This window comes from Solea solea, chromosome 16, assembly GCF_958295425.1.
Source record: "Solea solea chromosome 16, fSolSol10.1, whole genome shotgun sequence".
Taxonomy (NCBI): domain Eukaryota; kingdom Metazoa; phylum Chordata; class Actinopteri; order Pleuronectiformes; family Soleidae; genus Solea; species Solea solea.
In genome coordinates, this window is record NC_081149.1 from 17,536,753 (window position 1) to 17,564,282 (window position 27,530).

General features: G+C 39.7%; 2 protein-coding genes across 9 annotated transcripts in view; both read right to left on the minus strand.

The window, feature by feature from the left end:
* The window catches only part of spag9a (sperm associated antigen 9a), a 23,433-nt gene extending 980 nt beyond the window's left edge, over positions 1-22,453 (minus strand). Inside the window, exons 1-32 of one of the 8 annotated variants that reach the window (XM_058652911.1) lie at positions 21,969-22,453; positions 18,262-18,382; positions 16,654-16,724; positions 16,345-16,433; positions 15,987-16,137; positions 13,773-13,859; positions 12,665-12,800; positions 12,377-12,473; positions 12,166-12,287; positions 10,950-10,961; positions 10,415-10,429; positions 10,073-10,130; positions 9,798-9,950; positions 9,620-9,671; positions 9,382-9,518; positions 9,178-9,234; positions 7,961-8,116; positions 7,709-7,838; positions 7,189-7,278; positions 6,952-7,059; positions 6,516-6,702; positions 6,207-6,422; positions 5,869-6,079; positions 5,343-5,459; positions 5,110-5,190; positions 4,952-5,019; positions 4,688-4,839; positions 4,376-4,547; positions 4,006-4,119; positions 2,240-2,416; positions 1,518-1,655; positions 1-1,407 (exon numbers count right to left, since the gene is read on the minus strand). The exon at positions 1-1,407 is cut by the window's left edge and continues 980 nt beyond it. In XM_058652911.1, the coding sequence (XP_058508894.1) occupies positions 1,289-1,407; positions 1,518-1,655; positions 2,240-2,416; positions 4,006-4,119; positions 4,376-4,547; positions 4,688-4,839; positions 4,952-5,019; positions 5,110-5,190; positions 5,343-5,459; positions 5,869-6,079; positions 6,207-6,422; positions 6,516-6,702; positions 6,952-7,059; positions 7,189-7,278; positions 7,709-7,838; positions 7,961-8,116; positions 9,178-9,234; positions 9,382-9,518; positions 9,620-9,671; positions 9,798-9,950; positions 10,073-10,130; positions 10,415-10,429; positions 10,950-10,961; positions 12,166-12,287; positions 12,377-12,473; positions 12,665-12,800; positions 13,773-13,859; positions 15,987-16,137; positions 16,345-16,433; positions 16,654-16,724; positions 18,262-18,382; positions 21,969-22,268 (3,894 nt within the window). In that variant the 5' untranslated portion in view covers positions 22,269-22,453 and the 3' untranslated portion in view covers positions 1-1,288. Of the gene's footprint in view, positions 1,408-1,517; positions 1,656-2,239; positions 2,417-4,005; positions 4,120-4,375; positions 4,548-4,687; positions 4,840-4,951; positions 5,020-5,109; positions 5,191-5,342; positions 5,460-5,868; positions 6,080-6,206; positions 6,423-6,515; positions 6,703-6,951; positions 7,060-7,188; positions 7,279-7,708; positions 7,839-7,960; positions 8,117-9,177; positions 9,235-9,381; positions 9,519-9,619; positions 9,672-9,797; positions 9,951-10,072; positions 10,131-10,414; positions 10,430-10,949; positions 10,962-12,165; positions 12,288-12,376; positions 12,474-12,664; positions 12,801-13,772; positions 13,863-15,986; positions 16,138-16,344; positions 16,434-16,653; positions 16,725-18,261; positions 18,383-21,968 lie in introns of all 8 variants that reach the window. The other 7 variants (XM_058652910.1, XM_058652915.1, XM_058652916.1 and 4 more) reach the window with 7 other exon arrangements.
* A 2,409-nt stretch (positions 22,454-24,862) lies between these two features.
* On the minus strand, positions 24,863-27,512 carry LOC131475937 (LITAF domain-containing protein-like). The gene is made up of 5 exons (XM_058654337.1): positions 27,350-27,512; positions 26,284-26,398; positions 26,102-26,125; positions 25,267-25,411; positions 24,863-25,146 (listed from the first exon to the last, which is right to left on the minus strand). The coding sequence occupies exons 2-5, from the start codon at positions 26,381-26,383 to the stop codon at positions 25,041-25,043; spliced, it is 375 nt and encodes a 124-aa protein (XP_058510320.1). The 5' UTR covers positions 26,384-26,398; positions 27,350-27,512; the 3' UTR covers positions 24,863-25,040.
* Between the last annotated feature and the right edge of the window lie 18 nt (positions 27,513-27,530).

A 27,530-nucleotide genomic window follows, 5' to 3' on the forward strand; every position in this document is an offset into this window, starting at 1 on the left:
AGCACTTCCTACGTTTATGTAGAGGAACCAAAGAGGGGGGACGTTACTCCGCGTTACTCGAGCAGAAGTAAACACGACACTGGCACTTTTTCTCCATACTTCCTCTACTTTCCGACCCAGAATATGACACGCCCACTGATGATGTCACAGTTCGCAAGGAAGAACTTCCAAAACCAAAATTAGGTTCGGGAACTGGCACGGAAACCCTGGTGGTGTGAAAGGGCTATCAATGGAGTTCTGGTTCCTGATTGGACAAAATGATGTGGGCGATATGAAAAGTAGGTTTCCATGCACAGTTGTGTACGGTTGAAGGCTAGTCGGTACCATGTCGAGCGCAATTACTGTCCTTTCTACCGTCCGTTAAATGCAGCAGTAATTTTTTTTTTTTAATTAAGTACCACTATCATCTTTAAAATGTCTTATTCAATTCCGGGTTTTAGTCAGAATAACACAATACTACATTTGTTTTTTTCTTAAAACCTAATGTAAATGACCCAATGATAGCTGTCCAGAAATATAGCACTTATTTCAACTAAGGATTTCACTGACAGCAGCTTTAATATAGTTACGGTATTACTCTGCGTTTGTGAAATAAAAGCTTGTTTGAGTAACTGTGTGTATATATATATATATATATATATATATATATATATATATATACCTCTTGTTTGTGCAGCTGCTTCTCTAACAAGCGGACAGCATAGTAATCAGCCTAATAAAACAACCATTAGAAATTCTGCGTGTACTATGATCTAGCATATTTTTGACCTCCAGCTCAATAAAAATATAATTAAAAGCCCAACACAGGACGGAAATCAGTGAATCCATTCAGACACCAGGCACTCGCACATATACAGATGCATCGTTTTACAAATGTGAGTCTTACGTGTGTCATAAAAATATTTGTAGCTCAAATCCAAACTTCCTCCTCTTTTTTCTTTTTTTTTTTTAAGTGCTTTTTCCCTCTCTGTCTTTCGGGAGACAAACAATCACACTTCTCATTCACTGACTTGGCCTTTTTTTTGCACCTGCTTTTCCGACATGCAGACTGACAAAAGGACACAATTCGACCATGGACGTCTTCTATGACATAAACCTCACTTATCTCAATTTCATAAAGAATATATTGTACAAAACGTGGACTAAAAATAATAGTTTTCTTTTATAAAGTGGTCAACTACTCAGGCATTAAGAACAATCAGTAATATCAAATTAAAAACTTAGGAGGAGGACATGCGGGAGGTGGAGGGTGATCCTGGCACTGACACAATAGTTTGTCTCCCTTTTTTCAATCATTAGAAGTTGTGACCTGCCAGACGATGAGGTGGCTCCGCTCGGATTTGGTGGGCGTCGACTGCTGGCTGGTGGTCGGCTCTGATAAACCGTCCAACTCACCGCCTTCATCACCTGAGGAGGACGATTGCAATTTAAACTAACACCAGTTTCAACATTCACAAAGTGCAACATCATTGCAAACAACACAGAATTGGATTCATATGGATGCCCGGCGTGCTTACCCAACCGAAAGTCGATGTAGCCTTCGCCTCCACTCATGACCAGGGATGTCTTGGGGTCAGAGGTCGCCGTGTCAGATGACTCAGACACGGGGTCGTCAGAGCCTGAATCTGTGGTACCGGCAGGAGGAATTGCTTGTCCTGTGACAAAAGAAAACAACTAAAGTCAGAAAACAGCTTTGATATACTTAAGAATACTATAAACACAAGAGAAGCCCAACAATCTAGAAAGAGCTTAAACAACGTACTTCATGTGCCTGACATGCTTAGGAAAGGGGAAGCGGAGACTTCTGTTTGTACAATCTGCAGTCTCATATGTCACTAAGGCTACATATACCTTGCAGGTGTTTATACCCAATTTCCGAAACATTGCTGAAATCAGATTTTTTTGACAACCTGCTTACATTGTCTTTCAAAGGTGACCAAATCTAAAATCTAATTTAAACTCGTTAGCACTTGGAGACAACCTGCAGGTCGGACTTGGCTACCAAGGTGGAAATGGTTAGGCTGAAATGGCAGTGGTGAAATTTTGATCCTCCACTGCACTGGTCAAAAGAGAGTCATATGATTGGGTTAGTTAGATAGTTAGATAGTGTCCACGTCCAAGTGTATCTGCAGCCTAATTTGTATGCACTGGAAGTTGCCAACTTATAGCTTTTCTTTTTGCAGAGTTCCTCCTGTTCTTGTCATTTCACTTTTTTATTTGGTCTGTACTTGTCGCGTACCTGGCACAGTGACAAAAAACTTGACAGCATCTCGATGTCCGTGGAAACACAGCTGGGCGTGGGCCATGGAGCAGTATGGCACAAAGATACCCGGCATGGCATAGTCACTAGCGGCATCACCATAAACCCGTACAGCACTGCCGGGCCGATTTGGCACTATCCCCATTGTCTTGTTGGCTGCAGGATAAGAATGAAATAAAATAATAAGAGCTGCTGAAGTCAAAAAGGTGCAGATTACCTTCAGATTACCTGCAGATATTGAGATAACTTTATTTACGGACTTCTGTAAATAAAGTTATCTCAATATCTGCCTGTAAGTAATTGCAGAGAATTTAAAACAACACTAATACAATACAACAACAAACAATAAATAAGAGAACGAAAGAATAAAACATTTGAAACAAATGTCTGTAGCCAGCACACCACTTATATGATTAAATCTATGGTTTAGAGCAAAACTGAAAAAATCTGGCCTGCACAATCTTTTAGACAGGCAACACAGCGGTCAGTGGTTCACATTAGTCTGACAGCAGAAGAGTCCCTTTGCTCTCATTGTTCCTCAGAGCATAAACAAACAAAGTGAGACACCAATGCTATATGAGAACTCTATGCTTCAGAGACTGATGAGAGAGAGACAACCAAGTTCTCCTCTGGAGAAGAGACCTGTGCAGTGACTGTGAGACTTGTATCCATAGCAACCCAGCAACGAATCTATTATTCAACAAGCAGCACCTTGGAGGTAACGACTGTTGCATTTACGGAATGTGCCTTGAGAGAAATGAAAGAGGCTGGAAAAGAATGCATGGCAGACAGAGAGAGAGAGAAGAAGAGCAGCTGTGAAAGGTATGACGCTGAATCAGCTTATTCATCCCTGAGGCACACATTAGAGTGTCCATGCTGAGAGTACATATGTCCTGCAGTCTGACGGGGAGAGGAGGTACTGTATGAAAGAGCATGTGGAAGACGGCACCGAGGGGACAGGAAACAGGGAGTTTGATAAGAATGAGCCACTTGTTTCCACTGAAGTCTCTTTCAAACATATACCTGATGGAGCATTCATTTTAAGACAGTGTTACAGCACAGGGGGGCCCAACAAGAACATTCCCATGATCCATGCTCATCAACCAAAGACTTGTGTTATTGTTTTGATTGAGCGACCTCTAGTGGCAGACATGACATACTGTGTTTTTCCAAGGAAAAAGTGAGAATACTCCAACATTTCAGTGTCAAGGTGTGATGGCAGCATGTAGAAAGCAAGGTAGCTCAAATTTCCCTCTCTCTCACAACATTTTCAGATCCTTCTAGTGGTATCTAAGTAATTCCCAGGCCAGATGAGATGTCAAAAAATATGTTCTGGGATTTACCTTCAAGATCTCCTACAGGCTGCACTTCTGAATCAGAAGCCCTCATTACCTCAATAGGTTCCTTGTGAGAAGGAACTACAGCTCTTCTCTGAGGTCCTCATTCTCTCTCCAAGAGTCCAACTGTGTTGCTGAGGAAACTGACATCTCTGATCAAAATGTTTCACTATCCAGAGATCACCACAGGTGAGGGATTCCTCACTTCTAGCCCAGCTCCCTCTTCACCAGGTTCAAAGCCTGTCCTTTAGCTGACACTGCACATGTTTTCACGCAGGTGTGTGAATTTAATACAGTGGAGGTGTTAATGGCACAGACCTTCATGAAAATGAAGGCTAATAAAAATGAAGTCGCCGGTCTAAAGAGAACCCGAGTAGCCCGTAAGACATCAGTGCGGGTGTGTGATACCTTCAGACAGCGGGATGGAGATGATGACACCATTTCCTGTCCCCACCCAAAGACGGCTGCAGGACACCACGAGAGCGGTGATTCTCACGAATGAGAAGCCCAGTTTTCCCGTACCTGCAACACACAATCCATGTTCAAACAATATTACTGTACTTCTATAAACAATATAGGGCTAATGCTCTCAGATTTTTTTTTTTTTTTCAAATCGGTAAAACTTTGGAATTATTTGATTTAACACATTTATATCTGTAAAAGATTGCTGGGGAACCTGAGCCAAACTAGAACTAGAAAGAACAAAATGAAAGTAAGAGATGAGACCAGGAGTTTGGATAGAAGTGACTACATGGTATAAAGATGAACATTTGCATACCAAGCATTTTGCTAACGTAGGGCTCAATGTCCACGTCCTGGAGATGCTGGTAGGTGTGCGCGTGAAATAAGCGCAAGGTTGAATCCAGTCGGATGGACACCCAGATGCCATCTCCTACCCAGGCCAGCTGCCGCACCTGGCTCTCTTTGCGAGGATGGGCATCAAATGACTTCTGCTCAGGCACAACAGATTGAGATGACGGGGCGTAAATGTAAAGGTTTTTATGCAATATTTTGTTCATTTGGAGCAAGCCGAAAAACAGGATTACTTTTGCTCCCTTTTACTATTTATGGAGTCTTGTGACAGTTGTACCTCTATCCTCATGGCCTTTGGCTGGATGACATAGATCTTGTTCCTGTAGCCGCACCACACCTTGTCATGGACTACAGTCATACAGCGGATAGAGTGGTGGGGCCGACCCAGGTCCAACAGGTGGTAGTTGGTCAGGTCCCACTGACCATCTCCTGGTAGGAATAAAAGGGAAAACTGAGATTTTTCTTGGCATGAAATCGGAGGTTTTGTCTGACTGAATGAAATGCAAAAACTAAACTTGAAAGTGATACGCTGAAGACTTACCAATGTTTCTGTGGAAAATAGCCAACGTTCCATCAGCCAACGCCACAAGGACTCTCCCTTTAACATGCCTGTAACGTGTGGAAGATGCTGTTTTAGACATTCTTCTCCAGGTAAAGAAAAAGTATGTCCTTGTACTTCGCAACCAACTTAGTACTCACACAATGCTGAGGATCGAGTCTTTCAGCTTGATGGCGTGGAGACACTTCCTCCATCGAGCCACGGACGAGTGGACATACAGACTTGAAAAATAAAGAAAAGGTGAGTTAAAAACAGGCTGGACAGAGAACAGTCCAATACTGGAGTGGATTTCAAATTCGATTTCATCACCTGTATTCACTCCATATGTTTTAATGTTCCACAAGCTCCCTCTAGTGGGAGTTCTTGTACTTACCATCCATTCTGAGCTCCCAGCCACATGGTGGGGAGGGCACTGCTCATCCTCTGGGAGTCTCCCTCCAACAGGTCTGAGTCTTTTGGCAAAGACGAGTCTCCATCCTGCCCGGAACCCCTGGATCACAGAGGAGGAAGCTTCATTAGGCAGCATTCTTTTAGATCCATGCCTCTTAAAAACTACAATATTCTGTTAAGGCTAACAGGGGAATATATTATATAATATATAATATATATATTATATATATTATTCTAGACTTGGACATGTAACACACATTTTTGTGATACACAAAATGTATTTAATGGAAGATATATGTATATGTATATGTATATACATATATACATATACATATATATATACACATATACATATATATAAATGTTATATATATATATATATATATATATATATATATATATATATATGTATATATATATATATATATATATATATATACATACATATATTGAGTACATATATTTGAGTACTAAAAACTTTCATCGATTTATAGAAATCCATTCCTCACCTTTGCGAGTCAGTAGGTGAGGAGTCAGTGGGTCCCACCCCAAGCGGGTCGGTGAACACGTGCTCCGTGTAGATTCCCGGCTGGTTTTGATCTGCTCCTTGGTCCTCCTCTCCTTCTTCACCCACACCAGCGTTAGCCTCTGTTGCTTCTGTTGCCTCTTCTGCAGGAAGAACACCATCTTCTGCTGGACTAGTCTCTCTGGACAGCTCCACTGTAGATGTTTAAAAAATAAAATAGAGAAGCAATGGTTAAGTACAAGGAAAACTATTGAACTTACCTGCAATAATGTTAATATTGTCAAAGGTGGATTGAGTAAGACCTTTCCAGCACATCACTACCTGAGCCAGAGATGGCAGTGTGCTCAGCTGGCTGGTCCGTGACATTGGAGCTGGCTGTCTGAGGGACGGCGGTGGTCCCCTCTGCTGCCATGGTGCCATCGCTGCCTGTAGAGCCCATACTGGCGACGCTGCCGGCCAGGGACACCCCATCACCTTGACTGTGATCCACATCCTGGGGTACTTCCTCACCAGTAGGATAATCAGTCTCCAGTACACCTAAAAAAAACAAAATCCCTCACAGTCACATCCACTGCTGATTGAATCAGATCCACAGTAACCCACTGAAATGCCCACAGACAATCAACCTACCTGGCACACTGGCAATGCAGACCACATGTGTGTTGCAAGCATAGAAGCTGTCAAGTAGGTCAGAGGTCTGAGTGATGTCCAGCACCAAAACCTTGGTGGAGGAGTGAGTGCTGGTGCACACCCACACCCTGCTGGACACTTCATCCTGAACAATCAGCTCCTTCTCTTGGTCCACTTTCTCCTGATCCTAACATCAAATATGAAGTCAGCCAACAGCTTTGCATCTTTCGTCAAAACATATTGATATATATATATATATATATATATATATATATATATATATATATATATATATATATGTGTGTATATATGTATATATGTATATATATATATATATATATATATATATATATATATATATATATATATATATATATATATATATATATACATATATACACACATACATACATGTATATACTGCATATTTGCTCACCTTATTGTCATGCTCCAGCTGGTCCAGGTTACTCTGAGAACCCTCCGTCTGCTTAATAAACTCTAAAATCCTTCCTCCTGACATATTGACCCCTGCAGCACACCACAACTGGAAAAAAGAAAGCAAATATATTCAAATTACCTTATTTTCTTCCTCAGGATTCGATAAAATGCACAAAAGCCACATAATATAGACCGTAAATACATGTTTTTATGTATTGTTTTTTTAATCATATACCTTCATGGAAGCATCTGTCTGATCCAGAGGTCTCAAGTACACTGGTACAGGTAAGTTCATTTTGTTCTCCACCTGTCCACCATTTGCCACCTATTGGAATACAAGACATAAATGTCGGCTTATACTTCCTTTTATTATGTTAACGCCCATTTTAAATATTCATCATATTGGAAACATTACATAGGTTTGTTTTAATTTAAAAAAGAAAGTGGTGTAGGAGCAACAAATGCGACCCATTAATGAATAATAGCACACTATGTAAGCTCAATTCTTTTCTCAATGAGAAATTCAGTGGGAAAATATGTCTAATCTTGCTAAAGTAAAAAAAAAAATGGGAAAAAAAAAATCCTTTGACCACTCCATTGATAAGATCAACTCCAAAGGTTAATGGGTTCTTTATCAGCCCATGCTGGACAACTTAAATTACAAAAAAGTAACTGAACAACATTGAAATTACTGAGCCGGTGAAACAGAGCTATATTTCTTCTGTTTAATTTATTTCCAACCCTTCACCTCGCACCTTGTATTTGCTGGGCAGGCTCCAACCATGCGCAGTGACCCGTCCATCCTCCTTCTGCATGTGAGCCTTCACCTGTCTGTACTGGGCTCTTTTCTGCTCTTTACGTGACGGAGAACTGCACTGGTCCTTTCTACAATAGCAGTTGTACAAAGTATACATTATACTACACACATGTTCACCGTCAGAGTTTCTTAAATATGTCCACCTTGATAAAAAGCACCAAAACTAGAGTGACTAGACTCTAGTACTCACTCTTCATTGAGGAAATCAAAGGTCTTGGACTTCTCTGTGGGGAACTGGGAGAAGGTGCTACTCCTCTTTACCAGGCTGCCCGGAGAGTTGTACTTCTGGGGCTCCACTTTCTTTCCGGCAGGGCCACTGGCGGAGGAGCTAAACAGTCTGCTGAAGCTGCAGATGGTGGAGTTACAGAAAGCCAAGAGGGAAACAGTGCCGACAGGCGAGCAGGAAAAAAAGCAAGGATGCAGGAGGGGGGGGTCACCAACCAACCAGACACCCAAGGAATAAACACCAACATTAATAGTACAGTGACATACAGCATGCTGAGAATTGTGGCACAGCTAAGAACTTCCTATCAAATCCCTTTTATGTCATAAACAGTGTTTAAGTCTCAAGTTGGATAGTTTCAACCTATGTGTATTCACTCTGTCCATGTCACTGGCACCAGTGTAAGGAAAATAAATATATACCAGGAGCATTTATCCACATATAAATGATATATAATATAATCATTAAGCATGTGTATACATGGGACAGATTACAGATAAATAGACCTGGGAAAAAAAACATTTAATAGCCTACATTGTTGCTATATACACACCTCTATGCAGAAATAATAGGGACAAATATTTTCAATGAATTAATATATTTGATTAAAATTAAAATAGCCTCCAGTAGTATATTTGTAGGAATAAAAACAAAATACTGAAATAGAATAACTCATGGGGTTCAGGACTATTCATAATAATAATATTAAAATGCCTACTTAGGTAAAAGATGCCTTAATATAGGACACAAATGTGAATTTAGGCTGCTGGGATGCTCTGTCCCTCATAAGCTCTCTGTGAGCAGCCAGAGCAGGAAAACACCAGAGGGCACACAGCAGGCAGGAGACAGGAAAATCCAGGAACACAAGGAGAGTCATGTCTGAGCAGTTTGTGATAACAACTGATGGACTGAACACTGAGACGGATTATGAATAATGTATCTCAAATTTGGATCTATTTGTAAAGGAGGAGCAGTTCTTTGAGGGTAAAGGAGAGGTTTGGCATGAAAAGGGTTTATTAAACCATTTTTACCTAACGCTGCCAATTCAAGTGCACATTGGAGAAGAAAAAACAAAAAAAACTGTATTTGAATAATTTGCCACAAAAAGTTAACTGAGGAAGATTGTCAAACTAAAGCCCTGTCAAAAAGGAAGTTAATATTGCTTTTTATTTGAAATGACTCACAACTGCCAGATGCTGGACTTCTTTTTTTCTGTTAGTGTTGGATTTTCCCTCGAGGCCCTTTAATAAAAGAGAACAGTATTATAAAAGGTTGTGTTGACGGTTCTTTTCAAAGTCACATGATTAGAGGTTTTGTACAGTAATCTCGCTATAAACAGAGATGAGATTATATATTGGCGTGCAAATTTGCAGCCCTTTGTTTTGCACCTGATCATCTCAGTCCACCGCACAGCCTCCTGCAACTCCATCAGTCTCTCTTTGTACTGGTTTCTCTCCATCAACACTCGGGCCATTTCCACCCTAGTGAAACGCTTCCTCTGGGCCGTAGGTACGTCATTCTGTGGCTGCACACAGTCAACACACACACACGCACGCACAGGTATACATTAAGTATTTCAGGAATGAGCTGCATCTTGATGGAAAGGTAAAGCTGCACACAACTCACATCTTCTTCATCTTTAGTTTTCTGTTTCACTTCCTCCATATCCAATCGCACTCTGAAGAAGATCATTCATTATATTCCCCACACACACACACACACTAAATGTTCTTATGTTATTTTACAATTCACAAGCATCATCATTATAAATTGCTCAGTGCTACCAGTTATCACTATGACTTACTTTTTAAGTTCCTCCTCCAGCTCTCTGCTCTTGTCTTCCAGCTTGGCCCTGACCTGCAGTATAGCCTCCAGTTCTCCCTGCAACATCTCCTTCTCACACATCAACTCATCCACCTTCAATATCAAGTCTTTATTGACCACATTCAAGGCATTCCTGGAGAGAGGGGGAACAGAGACATTTAAATGCAGCAAATGGTTATATTATCATTTTTCCTCCGAGGACTTACAGACAGTGGATATAAAAATTGACAAGAAAAGGTTAGATTTCCTTCTTACTTCGTCTCAAGTAGTTGTGAATTCTCCTGAATTAGATTTTCAACTTCCCGACCCATACCTGGACAAAAATCATGTTGATGTTTGACGTTTATTGCACGAAGAAACAACAAGACAACCAACTACAGCAGGTGACTACACAAGGACTATACATTAAAATGTACCACAGAAGATTATTCCTACTAAAAGACCATATTAAACAAGGCACTACGTAAAATGTAAAATATCTCCTACTGAGATATTTGTTACTGTAGGTTTAACACGGAACAAGACACATCTCGCACAAACCAACAGCACATCACAAGACTGACAGGAGAAGGATGGAAAGAGCGGGTGAGGTCTTACCAATCAAACTAAGGTCTGAGATAACCATGCAATCCAAGTCAGGCAGACAGAATAAGGCAGAGAGAGAAAGAGGGAGAAATGTGGAAACACGTTGAGACAGTGGAATGACCAAAATGATGGAGGAGTCAGAGCTGAGTGTGTAGCCGTTGACTCCGCAAGCAAACAAGGAAGAGATGCTGCTGCCAGATCTCTAAGGCTCGTTACATTTGACAAAGGCGGCAGAAAAGAGAATAAGCAGAGGAAAATACAACCGCAAAATAATATTTAAGCTGTTCAAAGAAGAGCTGTTCAAAGGAAGCATTAAACTCTCATCATCCATGCATCAAACTGTATTAAATAGAATCAAAAGTCTAAAGTAATCAGTTGAAAAACTATTGAGTTTGCACAACTGAAGGTCAACAAACATAATGAAGAAGAATAAGCAGTGAACTGTATTGATGGGAGAAATGGCAGAAAGTAACAAATGAGTTGGGGGGTCAAAGGGACTTTAGAGAAAAGATTTTTATGCCAAAGAGATGGTTAAGGTCATACACACCAGAGTACTCCACTGGGATTAGGGACAAAAGCCAGAGGATGAGACACAGGGAGAGAGAGAGGTGACGTTAACATGGGTAGATGGCTAAGGCCTGGTGCACACGTTGTGTCTGCATCAATGCTGCATCCCGTTATGTTTTTAATTTCGACGCCCGTGTTAACAGATTAGATTATTCACACTGCCTGCAGGAGAGTCGCATCTATTTTTGAATTTCTGCATCTGGCCTATTTTTCATGCATGGTGCGCGGTTCCCAGCAAAAATAGACGGAGAAAAGATCTGATATTCTACAGCAGGATTACAAAAAAAATTAACAGCAGTTTCTGAATAGATGAACTATTTTAATCAGCTGTAATAATTCTATCAGGTGAAGAGCAGACTCTCTCTCTCTCTACATAAACATAATCACACTTGACATTTTCTGTCAGAGTCAGTGATAAATCAGAAACTGAAGTTATACATATAATATTGGCAGTGTGGGGGACACACATTAGCGAGACCCACACGTGAGCAAGATGCAGCAGTCACACCACACAGCAGCAACTCAAACCCCATGCATCCAGGTGGAATACTTTAACAGCTGGACCAAAGGAGGTTGTGTAGCAATGAGGAAAACAACAAGTGTTGGAGTAACAGGGAGGAGAACAGCATCTAGTAGTCAAAAATATTAGCAAAGCTTCAGTACAACAGCTTTTTAGAAATAAAGCAGCCATTTTAAATCCAGGGTTATTACAGAGTACAGTTGTGTTTTCTTTAAGTTATTTTCTATATCACCACACCTCAACGTGTATATCTAACAATACACACTTCATATCATATGTTTTACATTTTACTTCTATACATCAATTTATGTTGTAAAGGTTACCTGTGGTCTTCATCAGCAATGAACCAAATTGTAAATTGTAAAAAAAAAAAAAAAAGCTAGTGTAGTTCTTTGAATAGTGGTTTAATCAACAAAGAACATAAAGAAAGTGGACATATGTTTGTTTGTAAGTTCAGTTCACAGTATAGAAAGTAATTTAAGAGCCAGTCAGTGTAGAATTTCCCATGGCCATTGTATAATTGTCATACAACATAGGTCATATTTTAACTGAGCAAATGTTTTGCAAATATTTAAGTGCAAAGGGAATTTAGTACATAAACTCCTTTTACCCAGTGGGTCCAATCACTGCAACATTTTCCAATGTTAGTGCCACGGTAAAGACTGTTCTTACTCACCCAGCAAGTCGGCCCCTTCATCCACATCCCCTATAAGCCCGGTGCCTGCAGATGACAGCTCCTCAAACAAAGACTCTGTATTGCGGTCAAATGCCATATTCTCAATGCCTTTAGTAGGGGTACTGGAAGAGTAATGACAGCAGGAGATGAGGCTTTGCTGCCCTTTGATACTTTCTTGAAGACCAGTCACACAGAGATCTCTTTGCAGTACCTGCAGTGTTGTTTGTATCCACCGAGATCCATGTCCAGCTCAGGAGTGGACTCGATAATGTCCTGCACATCTGCACTGCTCTTGTTTTCAGGCAAACCTTCAGAGGACACAGAACATGCCAGAACACCAAAAGGAGGAGACAGATTTGTGGTATTTTTAGATAGAGGTAACAAAAAAGACAGTTCTACAGCATTAATACTGCACACAAAACCACAAGGAAAAAGAGAACTGCACGGAAGCCAATGCATGTAAACCAGGCAAACCTGGCTTCATGATGTTCAACCTTACCCACTGATACGGTTCTGGTCCCTGGTGTAGCCTGCACCTCAGTGCTCTTATTGTTTCCGTCTTCCTTCTCCATGTCTGAGACAGTGGTGGACATTGGTGTGGCTGATTTGGAGTTAGTGAAGTCCGACAACTCATCCTGTGAGCACAGGTGACCAGTTAATGGCAATGTTTACAGACGGCTGCATGAAGTCTAGGTTTAAGACAACACAACAGTATACTGAAAATATTCAGAACCCAAAAATTACGATCTAAAAGGCGAACATAAACATGGTGTTAAAACAGAGAAAGTGCAAATGATGAACTAAAAAAAAAGGCAGGATTTCACTTTGCTAAAAATGACTTAAACCTAAGTCTACATTTAAAACCAAATGTCTGATAAACCTTTCCTGAACAGAACAATCTAAGATACAATGGCAGAAGGTAATTTTGTGAAATTGGAGGTCAGAAAAACAGAACACTGAAACACTAAAGAAAGAAATTAACTGATTGGATGGTTAAACGTCTCTGTGGTGCAGCGAGACCAACACACGGACAACACAAACACAGACAATGTCCACATAAAAGCTGCATAAATTGCAGGGGGCGTCACACAACATCTACTGAAGCCACAATGAGAGCTGCTAGTCTAACTCTGATACACAACACACAACTGACACAGACTCAACAAAATTGCCTAGGAGATCATTTGAGGTGGAATGTTACACCACTACAGCATGAGATACAGCATACAGTTAAAATGAAAAAATGCAAGTGTTAATGTACAAAGAGTGATGATCACAGCAGAGATCTACACGAAAGCAGCTAAAGAAAATACAGTGCAGCCTGAGAAATACAAAAAGTCATGCATTCAAAATGACAGAGCCAGATGCAACCACACTGTTATTGAATCTTACGGATTAATGATTAACCAGATCCATCTGTGGCACAGCTGATTATTTTACGCACTTATTTTGAAAAACGCCGATGAAGCCTACAGACATGGTTGCATGTAGCACAATATAGCGCGGGTGATGTGTTAATGCACTTTTGAAAAGATGACACAACAGAGTGAAGGAGCCCATCGATGCGATTATACTGCTGCCGCTGCCACCACTCATCATCCAACTACCTTGCAGTCGTCAGCCAGTGAATTCCCCCAAGTAGAGTCCTGCGCACTCTTACCCTCCCTTTCCTTCGGGGGGTCGACAAAGTCCAACTGCTTGGAGGGGGGAAGAGGAAGAATGAAGCTCATGTGTGCAGAAGCAGATCAGGAGAAATGCAAACACCTGAAAGCATGCATGTCTGTGAAAGTGACTGTAGAAGCACAATTGTGAGCGGCGGAACAGAAAGACGAGTGTGAGCCTCTGTGTCTATGAGTGGCTGTAGCTCATCGTGTCAGATAACTACAGTCGACCACAAAGACCTGATCATTTCTTTATCCAGATTGGAAATAATTTTCTCTGGATAATGCCCTTCAAAGAAATGTGATTAATGTAAAATATTACTGATTAATTAGATGACAGAAAAATAATCTGCAACTACGGGCCTTTTTTGACAGGTCGAAGTTGGAAAATCACTGGTTTTAAATCATCACATTAATGATGCCTGTGCTTCCTCAGTTTGATTGTGGATGTTGACTCACTGTCCTGACTTACTTAATTATTGATCTGTCAGATAACTGATTGTTAATGTTGTCAGTAACGCCTGTGCTTGTTATGTCAAAACGACTGCTGTGAGAATGATCTGTTAAGTCCCGAGAAGTCCCCAGTTCAAATAATTTAATCTGGAGTGGGAATCAGTAGTTGCTTGATAAAAGTAAAACCGTTCAGTCCAAGTCTGCGTTTAAAGCAAGATTGACCTCACCCTCTATATAATGAAAGGTTATTGGTGGCTTGTTCATACCGGAGACAAAGTTAACACACTTCTGTGTAAAAAGGAATTCTATTTTTAATGTTTGGAAAGTGTTTTCCTGTGAAGCCATTTCAGAGCATCAGAAACAGTAGGTGGGAATCTGGTATTGCCAGACATTTGGTAGATCTTTGGCTGCTGAAGCCGTGTATGAGCCCACAATTCTACACAGAAGAAGGTGTAAAATGTTTGCCTCATTACTATGGTTTCAACTGTCATTAGAAGGAATATCTCTGTGGCCAGTGCAGCCAAGTTGAAATATAACAAGCAACCACACACCATTTAAAAACATGTGGTTAAAAATAGACCTGAATACAAACACCGTTGCCTTGTTCTATTCCCTATGAAATTAAACTACATGTAAGGATATCGACAGCATATTATAATATAATTATAATAATTGAAGCAAAGCAATGAGATGTTTTTACTTCATGAAAATTAGATCACGGCTGACACGCATGCATAGGCACAATGTCATTAAAACTGTTTTGTTTTTCCCACTCTAAAAAATGAATGACATCTCTGTCCAACTCTTAGAGGCTGTCTGCCTATCAAAGTCACTCGCATTCAAAAGGCCGTGACTCAACAATAAACATCCTGTAGCACTGATTATATAACAACCAATCACATCGCAGCTTGCCTCTTTCTCCCTCTGCGACTGGCTGCGAGCCACATAGCGGCTTCACTCGTGGTGGATTTTAACAACATTGTCACCGTTCAGGTCCTAACTGCCACAGACCCAAACATAGCCCACATAACAAATATGTTTATCACCGTTCTGCTCGTCTGCTTTTAGCCGACAGCACATTACAATGAAATCACTGAAAATACACATTAATATGGACAAAGTGAAGACAAGGCTCAGCATCATTAACTGCACCTGCATCAAAAGGAAAACGGTTACAATTATTATTTATGAGACACATTTGATGATCTCTTTTGACAGCTGCACTATGAGTAGTTTTGCATATTCATCAGTGGCTAAGGAGGAGGATGAGGAGGGCGTCTGAAAACACAGATCGTCTTGTGAAACACCTGCTAAAATACGCTAAAGCCCGCCTGAGCCCCATCAAAGGCTCTTTATTTTTAAATGGAATCAGAGCCAAGATGACAAAAATCTTCAACAGCAAAAGCAGGGAATGCAATTTTGTAAACTACTGACACAGAAAACATTTTTGGAATCTGAAAAAAACCAAAACACTTTAGTTTAAAGCTTTTTGTGCACCACTGATGCAATGATCACAATTCTGAACAATTAACATTTGACACTTATTCAGACATCAAAATCAAAGTATCATTCATTTCATTTCTAAATTCCCAGTGTGAGTTTTCACACAGACATCCTAAAGTCTGACCATGACCATGAGTGTTGCATTATCTTTATTTTCCACCAGCTGTAATTTACAGGATGCTTTGTGGTGCCATTCACACCCACCTTCAGGCTGGTGTTGGACCTTGGCTGTGATGGGTCGGTGAACCTCCAGGCCTCTGTGCCCGGTGTTTCTGCTCTGGCCTGGGCATCTGGGATTAGTAGAGACGCCCCACCAGATGAGGGGAAAATCCCCAAAGAAACAGGCCGCTCTCTCCTGGAGTGGTAACAGGGATAAGAAAATAAAACCTTGAATCAGTTTCTCTCAAAACATCAACTTCATCATGTCGTCTTAAAAGATCAGTTGTACAATAAAATCACATAGACTTGTTCAAAGGTTAGGTCAGTCATGTCATTTGCCGGCAGCTTTCCTTGGGGGCTTCACCTTTGCTCCCTGACACAAACTCATTTCACGCGATCTTACCTGACTCGGCCGACTGTGCTCAACTCTGACGTCTCACTGATCTGCTGCATTTTGATCCTCTCGACGTGCTCCATGTAGTTATGGATCATCTGCAGAAGTCAAAGCAGAAGAGGCAGAGGAAACTTAGGCTGGTTTCACACTGGATGCATGTGCAGCACTGCTCTGCTGCATCTTGCACAGCTCTTTCATTCACATGTCTCCTGTCCAACTGAAGCAGAGCTACTGTAGATCTTCTGCTATGCATCCAGTGTGAAATTGGCCGTAATGATTGCAACTCCACAACATCTCCTTTCTCCCTCACCCGCTTACCTCCGAGTGTCTCTGATGGAGGGAGTTGTATTCCTTCTTGAGATCCAGCTCTCGTTCTTCTAACCTGCTGACTGAAACAGATTTGACTCAGCAGAAGGAAGCACACGACATGAAAACATAATGTGTTTTATAAAAAAATCAAGATAATTATGGACCATAACATACAATACAATAGCACAATATTCATGAAGAAAGGTTAAAGATTATAGACGTGAAATTATGAAACCTTTTAAACTTTTCACTGGATTTCATAAAAAAAAAAAAACTAAATAAAAAAGCTAACAAATAAGCTAAATTTGTCAAAACTTTACTGGGTAGTCCAGAGGAGCATATACTGTATATTAATACAATACATAAGAACAGAAGCTAGGACTGAAATATTGAATCGATTAATATTCAATGATTACTAAATTAACTGGCAACTATTTTGAGAATTGATTGTTAGGTTCAAGTGTCTTTTTAGTCACTAAATCAAGCTTGCTGATTTTTCAGCTTCAGTTTTTTTTTTTACTCCATTAAACAGAAATCATTAAATCCCTTTGGTTTGTGGACAAAACTGACATTTGCAAACATTAGTTTAGCAGTGTTTATCAGGTCTGGGAAACACTGATCAACATTTTTTAACATTTTCTGATATTTTATGGGTCAAACGCCTAATTGATCAAAGAAAGAATAGTCGACAGATTAACCAATCATGAAAATAAGAGTAAGTTGCAGCCCTATTAGCAGCATATACCTCAAAATCACTCAGCCATTCAATCTCATTGTGTTTGTGTTGGTGCAAGCGAGGGTTTCAAGTGTCTCTCATGGGACTGAGACAAATAGTACGACACAACTACAAAAGATAAGCAGTAAATTATTTTGTCTTTTCAGTGTCAGGTAAGTGAAAAATAACACCAACATAAAAGAGAATGACTAAAAAAAAAACACCTCATTTACTTTACAGTAGCTGTAAACTCTGTCCTAGATGTAAACAACTCCAGTGCTGGAACAAACGATGAATTAGTTTATTAGTATATTTATTAGGATCCTCATTAGCTTTGCCCCAAGGCATTGCTAGTCTTTCTGGGATCCACTCCAATGATTTACTGCTGAGTGGGAGTGGCAGAGGGATGATTTGACCCCCTAGTTAGATGGAGAGTGCCAGTTTCTACAGAGAAGGGAAAAACTTATGACCGATTTTGTTGTTTTATTTTTGAGAATATACCAAACACATAGCTGCCATTTGATTCTGAACTAGACCAGTAGGCACTGTATGAATCCGTTATTTCCATAATTGACAGAACATTACGTCTAATTGCTTCACCTCTATTCCTAAACCCACCAACATGATGAAAGTGGTAAGGCATTGGCGCATTACAAGTAAGAGAATAACAGAAATCTTTGTAATACAAAGAGGGAGAAAGAGATCCGGGTGTGTTTGTGCATGTGTACAAGCAAAAAAACTGCAAAGCTAAATGGAGAATAGATTTTCCTACAAAAAAAAAATATATATCTATCATCACAGCAATTTCACGTCAATTAAACAACGTTTCTCCATAACATAGCAGAGAACAGAGATGATGTGCATCTGTGTGCAATGTGCATAAATGTTAAGTGTGTGCTTACTCTGGTCTGCATAGTTCTTGATCTTGAGCTCCAGTTGTCGGGAGTGGGACTCCATTCTGTCCACATGGTTCTGCAGGTCCTTTTTCTCCTGTTCATGAGTATCCTCAAACTCAATGAACTTCTACTCCGAGATACAAACAGACACACAATCACACACAAGAGGAGGTCAGGTTCAAGAAAAATGTATCTCAAATACATCATTTGTCACTGATAATCTGAAAGTCTGAGGTCTTTCTTCTCATTGTCTAATCGCCTGGAGCTAATCCAAGCTGACATATGGCAAAAGGCGGAGTACTCCCTTGACAGATTGCCAGTCCATCAAAGGGCAACTGGGATTCAAACCAGCGTCCTTTTTGCTGTGAGGCAACGCAATAATTAGATATTTCTCCATATCATTCAGCGCTCTTTTCCAACATGCAAAAATAAGAGCTGATCCTTTATTATATATTACATATAGGCACAGGTCACATAGCATTTCACACCATGTACCATGTCAATGGAAATGCAGACTAAAATAAAGACAGAAGGGACAGGATCTTGAAATGTATTGATTCATTCGGAAATCCCTGGTCGTCACTTTCCTTCTAGCCAGACCTCTGAATGGGAGATTGTGTTTTGTCAGTGTCCACATCCTGTCCAGCTGAGAAGGCCAAGGCCCTAATGTGGCAGCCCTCCTTCCTCTGGGCACATACATTTTACTGTGCTTTAAAAAGTCACGTGCGTAACCTTTGGTGGTTCTTTGTACTTTTTGATCTTCATAAACAGAACTGACGCAACATTACATCACTGCCGCGTACTTCATCTGTAAACGGCCTCTGTCAGTCCTGACTGAAGGAGCATTTATGTGTTTACACCAACAGTGCAAGGACAGGGTGAATAAAGGAGTATTCTGCCTCCGATGTGTGCAACATGGAAATGTTGCCGGGTGACACGAAATTGAAATTACTGCTTAAACACAAGGTTTGAACGTAAAGGAGATTTAGTAGGTTGTTAAAACTTAAAAACTACGCACTACACATTTAACATGCAGCTTGGCACCAAATTAATGTGTCTTCAGTTTTGTCTTTTAAGCGTACCAAATTTGTGCGTTTAAAACTTTTGATTGTGACGCCAAAACCAAATAAACATGTAAATATATAGAGCTGGAACAATTAAGTAAATTAATTTGCATCCAAAGATTCATCGTTTATGATAACTTTATTAACAAAATTCCACCTTCTTAATTGCCTTGACATGCCCTCTCAAATAGAAATGTAATGCTCTTTGCTGCTTTTGTGAAGTGGAGGGTCAGTATGAAATGCCAGAATTTAACATAAAAGAGGAGAAATTATAAATGCAAGCTGGGAATGCTCCTTCTTTCTGCTGATTTCTAACAAAAGAACACATGACCTGGGAAGTAACACCATGTCAGGCTCTCCAACAAGCTCAGCCTCACTCCAACTCAGGTCTATGTTCAAGCAATCTTTCCTGGTGCAATGTCAAAACAACCATGTACATTTTACTGCAAACAAAAGCAGAGCAGTCTGTGATTCTCAGTGTGTTTTTACTGTTTACAGATTAATTGTGTGTCTGGATGTCACACTGCATGTAAGGGGGGGGGGGGGGGGGGGTAGAAGGTCTGATTCACATCACATCACCATTCATACAGAGGCTAAGAAACAGGAAGCAGATGACCCATAACACAAACACAACATCTGGCTGTGATCTGTTAGCAATATGACTACAACCTGCTCCGCATGCTTAACTTACTGTAACAGGAGATGCTGCCTTGATTTTAAAAAGGGGCACTTCACCAATTTTATAAATCACATTTGGTTTACTTGGCATGTCAAGAGCTATTAAACATAGCGTACATAAAAGCATTTAATGAGTCTTAAACAACTATCAAGAGTAGGACGCAGTATTTTCTGATTTAAAACCTCAGGAAATTTCCGTTTCTGCTGCAACACTAGTCAATAAAAGCACTATAGTAAACAACTGGATCAATATACTGACTTTAAAACTCTGGAAGTTGATTGCTGTAAAATGTTTAAAAATACTCTTGGTATTAATTTCAGGTTATTAAGCTGGGACCAGGAACAAATAGGTTCCTGCAGGTACAGTACATATTTGATAATTTAATTATTTTTACTTTTGTAAAGCATGCGAGCACTTACTCCACCACTCTTCCAACAGATGATGTAATATTTCGGCCATAGTGGATGAATGATTGACTGCTGGTCGTGCAGTGTGGTGGTCGTACAAGTACAGTGAATTCATCATCATAATAGATAGTTTGGGTAAAGCTGCGGTGGGGTGATTCGTGGCATTCATGACGAAAGCAGCTCTTTCTTTACATAATTCTGTCTGCTCGCCTGATCTCATTTTCATTGTCCATTTTGTTTAACCTCTGCAAGTGCACCACAGAGGTCATGTTTTTCGACCACATTTATTTATTTGTGAGAAGGATAACTCAAAAAGTAACTTAAATTTTCTGTGGGTGTAGGTAATGGACCAAGAAAACAAATGTTACCCTTAAGAGAAATGAGAGCATACTGACACAGTGGCAGACAGAGCAGCCTTGGCAAAGGTTAGTGCTGCTCACTAAATGTTGTTTGACTACTCAACGCATTCATGGACGTAGAGATGGTCAACGCGACATACTGATGTTCATAACCAAGCATTAAAATGAAGTAGAAAGGTGATTTAAATAACTTCTATTGAACCCCTGAGGGTAGCTAGCTAGCTCTTTGCCTTCTCTTGTGCAAGACATTATTATTATTATTTTTCTTTCTACAGAACTTCAGCAAGTTATGCGTTGTATATAACATAATGTTACTCATCCAGAGTACTTCTAAAATTGGAGCTGTGTGGTGCAGGAACAGCAGCATTCATTAGCACATGTAGGCACTTAGTCTAGCAGTTATTTGGGGAATTGCTTTTATTTGCTTTGCATTCTATTGGAGGACCACATATTTCCAATATTGTATATATTGTACATTCACATTTGTTAAAATGTGACGGGCCAAAATATGATTGCACAAGATTATTTTTTCGCAGCAGAAGCCCCTTCTGAAACTTGTTGTGGAGGCTTCTTCAGCCAATCTAGCTTTACTATGTGATGAGATGTCAACACAACTACACAGAGAAACTCAGGGAGTTGTGTGACCCCATTTGACAATTGTTTGAATATGGTGAACATTGATTATATAAAAGTTTCACACCAGATGCAAGCATTCAGAAACTGCTGATCTGCTGGGATTTTCACACAGTAATATTCAGTGTACCTAATATAATGGCTGGTGAGATTTACAGTGATGGCTCAAAACGCTGAGTCACCTGCTGTTTCCTCAGTCAGGGTCGCACCTGTGCTTCGACTTCGACTGACGCAATAAACGACAGTGGAGTGGCTGCATGTTGAGGTTAAGTTTGTAAAGTGTGTTTGTTGAGGCACAGAGTAGAACTTCACGTGAGTGACCATTGGGCAAGAAAACGCAGCAGACACAAAGAGAGGGCCCTTTTCCGACTGACGTTAACCATGACACTGTCTTGTTTACATCCCCACTAAACACCACGGAAACTGCTCAGCCACGTGTAAACCTCTATCCAGCACACAGGGATGCAGACAGGGTGGACAAAGCACCTGACACAGCCTTCAGGTCAATTAACCCACGGGGGGAAAAAAACAGATGTTGAGCAGAGTATTATACGTCTTCGCTTGAACTCACCTCCTCGGCGTGCTTCCTCAGCGCTTTCTCCCGCTCGTACTGAGTGATGAGCTGCTCGTTGTCCTCCTTCAGCAGCTCCAGCTCCACTTCGTGCTCCTGGTTCTCCGCGAACACCGAGTCCAGGTTCTCAAGCACGGCCACGACCAGCGGCATCAGCTCCTTCACCACGTCCTCGTCGTATTTGCCGATAAGCCTCTCGAACTCGCGGTAGATAGAGTTGGCCAGGCCCGACACCCGCTCAGACATCATCGCTGATGTCCCCGGGTCGTCCTGGTACACAACTCCGTCCTCCAGCTCCATTTTTTCAGCGAACAGGACCGCGACGGACGTGGCTTCACCCGCGTAAACCCTCCACTATGAGCACCGTCACCCGCTTTATCCAAAGCACCTTTTTCTTGTACAAACGTTCACATTTAGGACGTTACACCGCCGTATCATTACAATGCGAGACAGGCTACGTGGATGTCTTCCTCTTTTTTCCTCACTTGTCCCATGTTACGTTCAAGTGCTATTATAAAACTCTGACTTTCCAGCTTCACACACACATATCAAAACCAGAAAGAAGCCTACTTGTAGGTATTATCTTGTGTAAATATAGTATGTCCAGGGAACAATAAAGTAATTATTTATAACTTTTAATTTATATAAGGAATAATAGACTTATTTATTTGTCTAAATCAAGGTATATTCGTGTTAGAACAGCAGTAAAAATACAAATACAATATATACAAACATGTCAACATAAAAAAACCAAAGTATTAAAGAGGATATAAATAGAAAAACACCCTAGCCACACAAGGATACGGCATCACTGTTGTTCCACAACAGAGAAAAATAATCACTCTGTAAAAACATGTTCAGCAAAGAAGGAAGTTTAAAACTTGCATCCTCTATTTTAATTAATTTCAGTTTCACTCGGGAGCAACAAACAACCTTTATTTATCCGACATTAATCAGGGTATTGACTGATTTTATTTTTTCTTCATCATAAAACCCTTTTGGCCAAATCCTTTAGCCCTGAATTATATTCACATTCCATCCACATGTGTCAAATATATTTAATTTTGCTCATAACATACAAACTCTCGGTAATTGAAAGTTGAAAGAGAAGCAGAGAGTTTGTGGAATGGTGAATTCATCCATGTAACCTATTAGAAATGTATTAACAATTCAACAAAGTATAACAATATAATTAATAAAAAATACTGTTGAATCCTACTGTTCATTATCTGATTGTTTACTTTACTTACTCACATCTTTGAAATACGAGGAGCGGCGAGGGCTCGTGAACGCACCATCACAACAGCTGAGTTGTTGACTAGATCACGTGATTACGTCACTGCTCTCTCCCAACGTAAGGATGTTTGCAATGGCAGCATTGTGTGTTGTACACAAGGCATTGTTGTAATATTTCCAAACTTAATGAGAGGAGGGAAAAAAAGTATGTTTTGTTAACTATGTCAATGACAACAACAACAACAACAACAGAAATAATCAGTCAAACAAAGCCATTTGAAGCAATCTGTAATCTGCAATCCTTAAACTGCAAACTGCCTTTAGTTCCATTTTCTACCTTTAAAAGACTTTATAACTAACAAATGATGGAACTGTTCAATTAAGATGAATAACATGGTGAAGGTTATACCCAACACATTCAAAGCACCACTGTAATTGCCTAAAGCATCATGTGTGTCTTCTTGAAACACAATGTCAAATCAATGTCTTAAAATTGAGACTTTCAGAATTTCCTCCACAGATTAGAGAACAAATGGCCCCGCAATTTTTTCTTCCCTCTGGACACCTTTATGGCAAAAATGTACACATGTGAAAAACTGCTAGAAAATCATCATACGTCAATATTTTTTGTGTCTTTTTTTTCCGCATAAATCACTTAAACAACTTAAGAGTGGTTCAAAACTACCAACCATTCAATAATTTTGAGGATTTTAACCCTGTAAATGCCAGTTGAATTATTTTAATTACTAATTAGAGTATTGGATATGTCAAAAATGAGCAACAAAATTAATATGATTGCATTAGGTTGCATTTTTTTTTTAATGGAATCTCTTTAGCCCTTATCAAAATGATCAAATATGCAATACTTTGTTCAATAGTAATGATTGAATGTTTGTGTGGTTTTGTGATTTGTGGAAAAAAAAAAAAAAACACAAAGGTGTCCAGAGGGTGTAAAGTGCATCACAAGAGTATAAAAGAAATATAAGATGTAGGAAAAATTTACTGAAAAATAAAATAAAAGAATCATGCCATAAGCCAAATCAAAATCAAATCAAATCAAAAAAAAAAAAAAACAACAACAACATTTAAACAACTGTAGGCTAAAAACAGGGGTCACTCTGATGTTAGTCTGAAAAAAAAAGGAACAGCAAATGAGAACACAACTTTTCTTTTAAGATTTATTTTACACAGCATTACATTTGAATTTAAAACCATGAAATGTACATTTGATTCTCTTAAAATTGGAGCAGCTGCAGTTCGAGACGTTTTGCCACCTTTGTTTTCCCGCGGATTAAAATGAACAACATAGACCTTCAACACTGCAAAAAGTTTTCGAAGCTAGTGCGGACACCAAGACGTTTCTGCTTTCAAGCGGCTATAACAGACATTCAGGAATGATTACACATTATTATTAGTAGTAGTAGTAGTAGTAGTAAATGGTAGTGATATAGCTGAAGGTGTGCAAGGGAAAGTGAGGAAGGAGGCAGCAATGCAACATTATGGACGCCAACTGATGTAGAACACCAAAGGAAAAGAAGAAGAGGTTAGTAATGGCCAAAAATATAGTAGGCCTACACATCATGTACTGTATGTTGTTAATAGGCTGGAGTCTACTTCGGTGTTTGTTACCAAAATCTGACTACTGATTTTTTCAACTACAACTGCAACTACATTTCCTCAATTACATGTATTCTGTTACTGCTCAGCAGGTCAAAGGTTAGAGAGGGACCTTCCTTATATATGCATCACATCAGCTTCAAGTACATGCACGTTTGATTAGTAGAGGACTACTTTTAAGCTACTGCGTACGTTTTTATCAACCACATACAGTCAGTCTCATAACCGCTTGTAGACGTAGATGACCTTTTGACAAGATGGACAGCTGTGCTCCACATCTTTACAGGAATCAACGCAGAACGGGATGCAGCAGCACAGAAAACACCTACAGGAGTCAAACAAAGAGAGTTGTGACTTAACCTATCAAAAATTATATATATATATATATATATATATATATATATATATATGGGCATGCAAGTTCCTCATTAAAACATTCCTTTACCCCAAAATGGTGAGGCCACCACAAATGGCCCAGGTCATCAGGCCTACGGTGTGCTCCGTCGTAGTAACTACAGTCTGACTGCAGTGGGGACACACAGTTTGTCCTGGGATACCTTGTAGTGCAGGGGTAACTACCATATGAGTCACTGTGAATGAGATATGCAGGTAAAACATGTAAAATAAAGATTTGTTTTTTTTTCCTGATACATTTACATGTCAAGGATGCAATATCTTGTTAAGACCAGCAGAGGCTGCACAACAAATGTAATGACTTGGAGTGTGGTGATATCCCTGCATATGGTAACAATAGATCAAGCTTCAGCAGTAATATTGTAATATCTTCAAACTTAATGGGAGAAGGAAAAAGAGTGAATGAAGAAATAGTTTTTTTTTTAATTATGCCACAACAACAACAACAACAACAACAACAACAAAAATAACCAGTAAAACAAAGCAATTTCAACAGTTATAATGCAAAAGAAGTGCAAAACTGACACAAGCCTAGTGCATTTGTTAGTATCTCATATTCTCTAAAGTATGTGTTCTTGCTTTTGCAAAGTAAGAGGACGTACAAAAAAAGATGTCAAGGAAGCAATGTCTTTTTAAGACCAGCAGAGGGTGCACAACAAATGTAATAACTTGGAGTTGTTGATTTACATTATGTAAATAGTAGATAGTACATTATGTCGGTGCAGTCAGAAATATGCATTTGCATCACACTCTTGATGTTTTGCATTAAAATAGTTTGTGTGTGTGCACATGTTTTGGGACACGGCACAAGTTACACTATCATGAATCTTTACTGGGTTATTTAAAGTGCAGGTGCATCTCCTCACCTGGTGTGACAGATGCAGCTGGGACTGGAGCAAAGAGAGAACAAGGTGAGATCTTAGATCAAACAGGAACAGGAAGAATAACATTCGAGAGATCGAAATATAACATATGCAATACATGTTTCAGTGAGACATATTAGAATGAGACATTACACGATACACTAGTGGATCAAGTAACCACAGACCTCCTTGGTATGCAACAGGTGGAGGTGCAGTCATCCCATAGTTCATTGGCGGTCCAGGATATGGGGGAGCTGAGTCATGTGGTGCGTCACCTTTTTCCATCTTCAGATTTCCTGACTGGACATAAGAAAAGTGTAATGTTCATTTATTTTATAGCTGATTAACTGTTTTTTTTAGGTGGACACTGGCCTTTCATCGCAGCCTGTTCATCAGTGAAGTGAAGCCAAAAACAGCCTCTTTTTAGTGGAGGAGCCTAATTCACTTTTGCAGGGGATGTTCACATGTCATTTCCTCTTTCTAAACCACGTCATGGAAGAATTGGACATTAGACAAATCACTGTGTTAATACAATATGATATAATATAGTATGATATAAGATCATATCATATCATATAGTATGATATGATATGATATGATATGATATGATATGATATGATATGATATGATATGATATGATATGATATGATATAATATAATATAATGTAATATAATTCACCATAATAATTTGCTAAGTGGGAGAGATGGGGCAGTGGATCCCAGATCGTCTTTCAGCGATGCAAGCAGCATTCAATTAGTCCAACATACCATTCTTGTGTTTACATTAACATTGGTTGATTAGAATTTGTCGGCTGTATTTTTGACGAGCCACCTGCATTTTATTTTTATGTCTTTTTCAGTTTTTCAGGTCCTGCAAGCCTCCCTCTGTCTCCTCATAAATCCATCCTAACTCAATTAGAGCAACATGAGCCACATGCACTCATGGAGCAATGTCATTCGTGACCGTCTTCAGTGGGCCTGTGCCACACCCTGTTTTGTTTTGGACAATGTGGCTGAATGCATGCGTGTTAAATCAAATATAATCAAATATAAACAAATTGAATCAAACCATATCGAATCAGATTAAAATGGACCACGAAAATAAGTGATTTTATCGTCTAATTCGTTCCACAGTTTGTTTTTTTTCTTACACAAACTCTTAATTGTTATGTTTATAAACAAACAATGACAATATAAGTTAATGAAAACACAACTAAAAAGTAGCAAAAAAAAGAAAAGAAGATTACCTACCCGGTGGGAGCTGCCCGGTTAAGAGTGATGCAGGTAGAAGGATAGTAGAAACCAAGTGGTAACAAAAGAACAGTAATTAGGATAGAACAGGCTGCAGATTTCAATGATCGTAAAACTGACTAGGAATGATTATATTTTTTCTCTACTCCAACCCAGAGATACTGATGTACAATGCCTCCTC